The following is a 9,741-nucleotide window of genomic DNA, read 5'->3' as shown; positions in this document are numbered from 1 at the left end:
CCAGTAGGAATGCCTTACCCAAACCCTCTTCCTTCTAACCATACCCAGCAAATATAGTTAGGCCAGGGTTTTGCAATTCCATCCTCTATGGATGGTTTATAGATAGAAGTTCCATGTTTGAGGAAACCTTAACCTTCTCGTAGGCACAGAAGGTCTGTCTTCCTCCCTTTCCCCACAGCCATCCTAGTATTGATTCACGTATTTCTCCTCAGAATATAAGAAATATCACAAAATAGCTTTATAGAGAAAAATTCAGAGGCCTAGCTTAGGCCACAAAAGTCAACAAAATCTGAATCCAGTATGAAATTCCATCTTCTACAAAATGTCATCAGTAATCTTACCTATAAGATATATGCTGAAATATAAATTCCACAGGTTGTATAAAAGGCAGTTTAACCATGAATTATAATTGTTACAGTTTTTATGGATTCAAGTCAGAATGTTAATACTCATTTAATATAGTTTTCTGAAGCCCAATTCAACTTCTTCCTCCCTTCCCTAGTGAAGAAAATACCCTTGTGAAGTTCAATTTAGTGACATTGGTGCACAAGCACATACACAGAAGTTTACGCTTCTGAAAAGAGATAAGTGATGAACAGTTCATTAGCCATGTTAATCAAATTATATTTTAGGAAAAAAAAGACTGGGTGACACAAAAATTTTAGTATATTTTTATACAGAGACAGTACAATAAAAACTTTATATTCAGTATCTCCAATTAGGTCAATTAACATTCAGAAAAATCCTGTAACATTTCGTTTAAATAATCATAGGAGGGGGGAAAAAAGAATCCACCAATGTTCTGGAAGCTTCTCTAGACCTTTCAATCAATTTTATTTATATGCAAAACCAAGAGAAACTCAAAAAAAAAAAAAAAAAAAAAAAAAAAAACAAAGCTCCTCCTGATGCTAAAGCTCTCAATTTACTGACAGGCAAATGGCTTCATGCTGCCACTTAATCTCATTTCTTGCATAATGCCCTCTAATTAGCATATCAAAGTGAATTAATACTTCTAGGGCATTAGCAATGGGGAAATCTGCTCCAGGCTCACAATAGCAGTTAAGACAGAGCCAAGAAATCCTCAAAAACACCACAAACCACTTTGCATTGCAAAACTGTTCAATTTATTTATCCTCTCTCTCTAAACACTTTTACCGCACACTGTTTTACTACTGTTCACCAAACAAAATGATAATTGCCAAAGTTACCAGCATCTGTAATGCCTGTTTAGAATCTTAATTTAGACTGTGTTGCAGATAATTTCTATATGCAACCATTTGTTCTATTATAAATGTTAATATAGAGACAGTGAAAATGTTGACATTCTCAATTAGTTAATTTGAATTTGAAATAAAATTTTATGGGATTTTAAAATTTATGAATTTTTTAATGTAAAAAGCCACCTGCTGGACTCTGATGCCTAAGAAATATGCTTTGAAAACTGATGTATCACATAAAACAAAACAAAAAATCATTTTGCCATAACATATGTTGAGTCTCACAAATAATGGTTTAAACATTGTGAGGACTCATCAGCATTAAAAGGATTGCATTGTATACCAAGTCCTCATTAATATGATCACTAAAAAAGAGTTATTGTCTGAACAGCTTAACATTTTTAAAGCACTTAAGTTGAAAGAAGTAGAAAACTTTTAACAATTATTTTTATCCATAAATATTTTTAATTGCTTTCATACTAACCTGTTACTATTATGTAGACATAGTTATACAAAAAAAAGTTATGCCAATTCAGTTTGATACATTCTATCACACCAATTTTTTTGCTAGATATACACTCAAATTTAGTGCCAAAATAAACTAGTTACCATTAAAACCTACAAACATATTATACTATGGAATATATCTATGAAAAAATAATACAGAAGAAATTCTTGTTGCAATTCTGCCTACAAAAGGGATAATTAAAATCAAGTGTTGAAGATTAATAAAATTTTTTAATATGTTCTGAGTTTGAAGGCATAAAAAGGTGGTTTATTTTTTCAGTAGCTCATTCAAGAATTACTTATTAATTTACTTGCTAAATATAGCACTGTCAACTAGATGTGATAGCAATTTGTCTGATTAACTTCAATAACTTTGTAAAAAGTCAGATAGCTAGTTCTGAAAAACTTTTACCAATTTATACTACATAGTGATATAAATTATTTACTCTCTTCATACTTAAAGACTCAAATGGCCTACTGAACTATAGTTCAGCAAATGCTTGAAAAGGTCAACACGGGCTTGAGGGGGAGGTGGTAGTAATGTGTAAGCTTTGTTAGTCAGTTAATACCTAAATCATGCTGATCACACTTGATAAATGGCTAAAACACAAGACTGCTGAGAAAACAAATAAAACATTATTCTCATAATGTCAATACTGAACTAATAAATATCTAAAGATGTTCACAAACACGAATAGGGAAAAGATAACCTAAAACCTTATATAACTTGATGTGTTAGTGCTGATGTGTTAAGTATTTATTCTGAATAGATACCTCAGGGTAGAGTATAAAATAAAGTGATGACTGACTTAGGGTGTGGTTCACAAAATGCAGTTTCAATTCTTATAGTCACACTTGATATAATGTAACTTCATCCTATACCACGCCACTATAAAGTATCAAAATATAAATAATCCAACTAAGACGTTAATTTAAATTTGCCTCAGAAGTAACCTTTTACAAAATTTATAAATTGAGATGGAAATATACAGACAAAATTAATTAAAAGGAAAAGCATCATAGTATGAAAAATGTAGGCAGGTACATTTTATGAAAGCCGATCAACCAGTGTGCTCTTTGGGGCAAGTCGGGGCCTCCTTTGCTAGTGTATTAAAAGACTTCTAATTCAGAATAAAATTATGTAAATTAATAAAATAACATAGTAAAGTCCCAAATAAAATACCAAAACTACTCAAATCTGTAATAAAATGAGGGTCATTAAAACTAAGGCACAAAAGAATTACTTGCACAGATCAAGTTTGTATTGACAAGACAGTTCAATACATTTTTATTGGGAAGAAAAAAATAAAGAACAGGATTGGAAAATGTCTCTACATTTTAAAGATAATATCCACATGATACTTTAGATCATGAGGTTCTAAACCAGCTTGGCAATGAGATTTTTCTCCAGGTTTTCTACAAACGTATTATATGTGTTATTTTATTAGGATGGAAATGGAAGAATAAAGAAGTAGAAAAATCCCTTTCTTTTACAACTTCTCTGAAAACCTCCTACAAAAGCTCCAGTAAGATATCAAATCTATAAAAATAGAAAAAAAAGGTAAAATATTAAGTTGCGTTAAGAAAAATATATTGATAAAGCAATATAATTTATAACATTTCCAAGATACTCTGACTTTGTATTTTTCCTGTTTAATCACTTAATATTTCCAATATAAACAGACCTAATGCTTAAAATTGATATGAAATTTAAAACATTAAAGATCCATTAAAATTTGCTTCAAAATAATTTTGGAATGGTGGGAATTACAGAGAAAACATGACTGGCCAAGTATTCCTAATTGCTGAAGATGGGCACGGAGTTCATGGGAGGTTCAAGAGTCTCTTCTCTCTGCATGTTATGTTTCAAAGGTGTCCACAATAAAAAGTTGTTAAAATCTTGAAAATAAGTTCATTAAAACAAAATGTGTTTCATGAAAACACAAAAAGGGATCATGTTTGGAACAGTGCATTTGTTTTTAAAACTTGAAACAAACGATGATAATTATATTGGAAATAGTGCAAGAGCAACTTAAAAGCATATGCAAAATATATAATAACATTTAGACTAATATATAACAATTTTCACCTTTCTTGCTAAATTTTCACTTGAAAAAACTGATTTTTACACATATAGAATTAAAAGAATCACACAGCACTGTACAAAGAAAAATGTAACAGATTTTTATACTGAAACCTTAAAAGAGAAGCACACCAGAAAAAGACTCCAAAGAGTCTCTAAACCTGTAGGTTCACAATTAGAGAGGTGTCGAATGACAGTACTGCCTTGTCTCTTTGAAAGCTAGTCACACTTATAGCAATAAAGATAAAAGGTTTAATCTCACATCATATACTAAATGCATATAAAACCTCACTTGTAAACTATACTCTTGATCTAGTTTTAATATCTAAAATTCTTATGACTCCTTCTAGGGAGGGTTCCTTTAAAAGTAAAGCATTTTTACTAGTCATTTTCTTCTCCTTAAACATAAAAAATACTTCAACCAGCCCAACCAGCCAAGCAGGCCTTTCTCTTCCCCTGCGGACACCTCCTGCAGTAGAGAAGTTCATTAAGTTTTATGATCTTCCCAAGTCAGTCCTGCTTATAAGCCTCACAAAGGCTACAAATCTGGCAAACCATCATGTATGCCATTAGACATTACTAGTAAATGAACGCTATTTAGGGTTTGTGGTGGTAATAAATCAGAGTTTGGTTGGCAGCCATCAACATGGAGTATTTTAACCTATCATTTAAAAGGGAAAAGGTTGTGTTTATTTTTTTTCATGCATAACATTTTTCACAATAACGTGATTCATATTATCTACTAAAATGTGGGATTTCATTTAAAAAATAAATATTTTTTTCTTGAAAAAGAACTATTTCCTTCACTTAAACTCGCACAATTAAGGGCTTTGGAAAGAAGGCAGATTTTTCAGGATGAAATATTTCACAAAGGAAAGCACTTCAACAATTAAGATTAAGATGACCAAAAAGAGGTGGGGGCGTACACCAAAAGAGGTAGGCAGGTGAGCAGACCTTGTGGCATCAGCGATATTTAACAAGAGACAGATGATAAAATATGGCTTTAAAAATCAGGACAAAAATCTTAACATATCAACAATTATCTCACTGGTTACTTGGTTTAAAATAAACAACTATTTTTATTTTAAAGCTTACAACTTTTTGGGTGCTCTCAAAATGCACAAATATCACAATTCAACAATAAGAGACATTTCTGCCCAAAAATAATGGTATGATCAATTTTACGAAAGAATACATTCTCAAGAAAAAGCAGCATCTTATAGTAGAAGTATACTTTCCTTACCTCTCAACAAGAAAATAATATAATTGTAGTAGATTACCCATTTATCTGTCAGAAGGGAAAAATACCTTTTCATATATGGTAGAGGGGAAAACAGATGTTTTCTAAACTAAATCCCCCATGTGCATCAGAACTGGCAGTGTTCACTGCCTGATCAGAAACCTCAAAATCTACTGGCAGAGCTACAAATAAATGGATTTTTTTAAATGATTTTGTTTTATTTTAGAAGAAAAGCACAACTGAAATGACATTAACCACTGAAATGACAGTTCCCCTCAACCCCCCATTATGCAGAATAGAGTCATCAACATAATGTTTCTGGTTTCTATTCATAAATGACTAGATAAACTTTCTCTAGATTACAAAGAATTATCTTTAGGTATTATTAGAATAAATAAAATGATTTTTTTAAAAATATTTAGGCAATATACATATATTCTACAATGTTTCTTTTATAAGTTCATGTTTCTAAAGCATGACCGACTATGGAAGCAGGAGTGGGGGGGCCTGGAATTTGCAGCCCCGCTTTCTTTGCTTTGTTAACACTAATGTCTACATAGCTGTTTTATTTCAAATTGAGGATTCTGAGTCCCTGTCTCATTCTAAGACTAGTTTTGGAGAGTGAGGTGAAGCTATGGGTAGTAGGGGAGAATGGGAAGAAGAGAAAGAGCTTCACCCCCATCAATCACTCAGTACTTAAATCCCATCCCTCTCGAGCTTAGAGAGGCTGGCAGGAAGATGCCTCTGCCCAGACAGCCGCCTTTACTCTTTGCCGGCTGTTGGCTTTTTACAAAAGAGGTAACGTGCAAATGTGGATCCACTGGCCAAAGCACAAAAAGAGGATCTAATTTACAAGTTATCACTGAAAGCCCCAGAAACAATTTTAAAACACAAAAATTTCTTTTGTCAGCTGCCTCTTGGTTTTTAAATAGCAATAGCCCTATCAAAGCTCTCTCTGCCAGTAATCCCAGACTTTGAAAAGACTTGTTTCTTTTTCGTAACTCACCTTTGACATGTGGTTGACTATACTTTCCTTTCAGAATGGTGTAACTAAGTCCTGTGCAAATAAGCAACTAAAGGACTTATGCTTCCTAATTGAATTCTGCCTGCTGCTAAATGTCTCAACATGAAAAGCAGTTTGCTGGGTTTAGTTCTCAAGCTAGCTAGGCCAAAACTTTAAAAAGGCAAAAATAAATAAATAAATACAAATAATGAGAAGTGGATGAGAAGCGGTAAGTATCCATCCCCTCTCCCTAGTAATGTAAGGCTGTATAAAGTCGAATCAATCTTAATATTCACAACATAGTCAATACCCCAGTGCTTGGCTGTCAACAGAAACTGAAGTGGAGCCCTGATAGCAGGAAAACCCTTAGACATTAAGCATCAGAATTTACTGAGAATTGCATACTTTTAAGCTTCTAAACTAAGAATCTTCAAGACTGAATGCTAGATGTCTTATTTTACAGTCAGATAAAAATTATCTACTGTTTTAAATCACAACACTTTCTAAAGGCAGCTAAAAATCAACACAAAATAAAAGTTAGTAATTCAAGAAAGGATCACTGAGCATTAAGAAACCAGCCATAATATGTGAATGAAAACCAGGAAAAGTACTCTTTGGCCTCCCTTATTATTTGCTGCTTATTATGGTTTAGCATATATATTTAATAGACAGCAATAACTCATCATCTTTTCTTGATTACTTTTAGGATCAGAATAGTATTGCAAAGCGAAAAACCTGTTTCAAAGAAGGCTGACTCGCCTATCAACCTAACAATTATTTGCACTGTGCTATTGGTACACTCAATTTAAACACAATCACACGTAACCTTTTAAATAGCATCCCTTGGATAGTGCTATATCCTGGACTTCAACTTTTTCTCCTTTGCCTCAACTTTCAAAATGGCAACTTTAAAATACCATACATCCAACACACACCAAAAAAAAAAAAAAGAAAAGAACAGGAAAAAAATAAACAGTAGATCTTGTTTAATGTACTTGTTTGCCACATACAGGGAAGATAATGCCAAATACAAACTAAAACATCCAAATCTCTGCTTCAATTTGAGCAGTTACCTCACTTCAAGACTGAAAGACCTTCAATTAATAAAGTCTGACAAGAAAGTTAAACTGAAACGAATTGCCAAAAATTTGCCAAATATGTACCTGTAGTTTTCATTCCAGCACTTCTGCAAAACCTATCTTCTTATATATTCCCTGACTTGGACACTTCAAAATTGTTTAACCTCCATCTGTCGACCTTTTTATACTTTATATATTAAGCACAGTTACAAGTGTAATGACTTCAGAATACAAAACAATACAAGTATTAACAGATGTAATACATTGTATGTGTCTACACATCATTACCCTTCCTCGATTCTCTAAAGTAGTCGTCCCACCTAAAACACTAATTCAAGCATGCTACTGGGGTCTGTTCAATTGCATCTATTCTTCTATCCGTGCAGCTGACGCTTAAGACTGTCTAAGTAAAACAAAGTTCGGGCGATGCTTCTCCCGGGGACTCGGTCCTGGCATTCAGTCTCCCGTTGCTCCTTTTAAAAACTGACACACAAACAAGGCGAAAGGAGACGGGAGAGGGCGGCTGGCGCTCCGGACCCCCTCCCCGCCTGCAGCCAGGGGCGGCCGCCGAGGGACGGCGATCCAGCCCGGTCCGCACCTACACTTCATTTTACACCAGGAGCAGAACTGAGAAATCGACTCCAGATTTATTGCAGTTTTTTCTCAAGATCAGGACGTGGGAAGGAGAGAATGATCAAAGATGGCGGTGCCCAAAAGCAGCAGCTCTCAACTGGAGAGTCGAAGGAGTAGCTCCGACCCCCACCTCGGGGGTCTCCAGGCCCACTGCGGGGCGCAGCGTCTTACCTGTTTTCTCTTTGATCTCACACAGGACGCTGAAGAGCGCTGGTTTCATTCTGTGACAGTTCAGGGCGTGTTTCCTAAAAAACAAATAACGAAACACAAAGGTATTAGCATCACCTATAGAATAATATGGCGCCTTCCTTTAAGTTAGACCCAAGATTTAATTCCAGCCCCCCATTCTGGAAAGCCCTTTTGAACCGTGGGAAGTCAACAAAAACTCCAGTTGACTAGTTCCCGACAGCTAGCAAGCCCCGGCGGCGAAAGCTGCAGCCGGAACGAGGCGGACCCATCTGCCCGGCAGGCAGCAGCCTCGGCCACTGCAGACGCGAACCCGCGCGGGGAGCCTCGCCCCGGGGGCAGGCGAAGGCGAACCGGGGGAGGGGACGGGGGCAGAGGGGCTCCCGCCTCCGCTCCTGTGCAGAGGGAGCCGGCGCGACGCTGCCGGCCGGCCGACTGCGGCCAGCGGGAGGGTGACAGCTCGGCAAAGTTTGCAAGTCGGCCCTCCCTCCCCGAGAACTTGGCCGTCCGCACCCGGACCCGCCAGGAAACCGCCCAACGCCCCGCGCCGGGCCTGGGTGGCCGCCCGCATCGCGAGGTCGTCCCGCGGCCACGAGAGCCGGCGCCGGGACTCCCGGCCGGAGGAGAAAGTTCCACTTCCCGGCGGCGCGGCCCGCACGGGGTCGGCGCGGGAGGTTTAAATCCGTGGGAGGGGGCCGGGCTGCGAGGGGCAGGACGGGGGGAAGGACGCCACGGAATCCGCGCCGCACCGAGTCCGTCCCGAGCCCCCCAGAGCAACTTTGCCGACTCCCGCCCGCTTCGGGGGGCGCGGGCAAGTCCCCCCGAGGCCGGGGCGGGCGGCCGGCTTTCGGAGAAAGTTCCCCGCCGGGGGCTGCGGCCCTGGCCCCCGGCGCCACTCCGGGCCTCGACTCGGCCGCGGGCCCGGCTCCCGCACACACACAAAAGATGCTTAATGAGACGACACCAACTTTGCTTGCGCCTCGTCCAAGCTCTGGTCGGTGATGGTCATGATCTGGTGGAGGATGTCGCCGATGTCCTGCTTCCTGCCGTCGCCGTCCGCCCCTTCGTGGCCGTGCGGGGGAGGCGGCAGGGCCATGCCCCCCTGCACCGAGTGGCCGGCCAGGTTCACCCCGGCCAGAGTCTGCAGCATCCTGGATTGATCGTCCATCCCGCCGCGCGCGGGCGGGAGCGGGCGGCGGCTGAGGCAAAAGCTGAGGCGGCGGCGGCGGCGGCGGCGAGGGAGGAGAAGAAAGAGGGGGAGGGGGAGGGGGAGGCGGCCGCGCGCTCCTCGCCCGCGCGGGGAGGGGGCGGCCCGGCCGGCAGGGCCCGCGGCTGAGGCGATGCGGACGGGCGCCCGGCTTCGGCTTCCGCCGCCGCCGAGGCTGAGGAGAAGCGGCGGGCGGAAGCGCCGGGCTCCGCGGCGGTGGCGGTGGCGGTGGCGGAGGCGGAGGCGGCGGCGCCCGCCGCCCTCACGCGGCCGCCGCGCCGCCTCCTCGCCGCCGCGCGCCCCGCCGGGCGGCCCCGCGCAACTTGCTCCTCAGCGCCCGCCGAGTTGCCGGGACGCCCGCCGCCCCCCGCGCCAGCCTGCGCACTGCCCTCCTCGGCCGCCGCCGCCGCCTCGGCCGGGCGGGATGCGAGCCCCGGCGGCCCCGGGGGAGGCAGCGGCGGCGGCGGGCGGCGGCGGCGGAGGAGGAGGCCTGCGGGCGAGCCGCGGGGAGCGAGGTGGGGCGGAGAAGGAAAGTTTGGGAGCGGGCGGGCAGAGGCGGCGGGGGCGCGGAGCCCTGAGTAGGGCC

At 41.3% G+C, this 9,741-nt stretch overlaps 1 protein-coding gene across 6 annotated transcripts in view; it reads right to left on the bottom strand.

The window, feature by feature from the left end:
- The window catches only part of PBX3 (PBX homeobox 3), a 223,142-nt gene extending 213,792 nt beyond the window's left edge, over positions 1 to 9,350 (bottom strand). The window contains exons 1-2 of one of the 6 annotated variants that reach the window (XM_024252573.3): positions 8,917 to 9,350; positions 7,934 to 8,007 (exon numbers count right to left, since the gene is read on the bottom strand). In XM_024252573.3, coding sequence (XP_024108341.1) covers positions 7,934 to 8,007; positions 8,917 to 9,116 — 274 coding nt within the window. In that variant the 5' untranslated portion in view covers positions 9,117 to 9,350. Of the gene's footprint in view, positions 1 to 7,933; positions 8,008 to 8,128; positions 8,216 to 8,916 lie in introns of those variants that run through there. The other 5 variants (XM_054520626.2, XM_054520630.2, XM_024252574.3 and 2 more) reach the window with 5 other exon arrangements.
- Between the last annotated feature and the right edge of the window lie 391 nt (positions 9,351 to 9,741).

The sequence above is a fragment of the Pongo abelii genome, chromosome 13, assembly GCF_028885655.2.
Source record: "Pongo abelii isolate AG06213 chromosome 13, NHGRI_mPonAbe1-v2.0_pri, whole genome shotgun sequence".
NCBI lineage: Eukaryota > Metazoa > Chordata > Mammalia > Primates > Hominidae > Pongo > Pongo abelii.
This window is presented reverse-complemented; position numbering and strand designations above follow the sequence as displayed.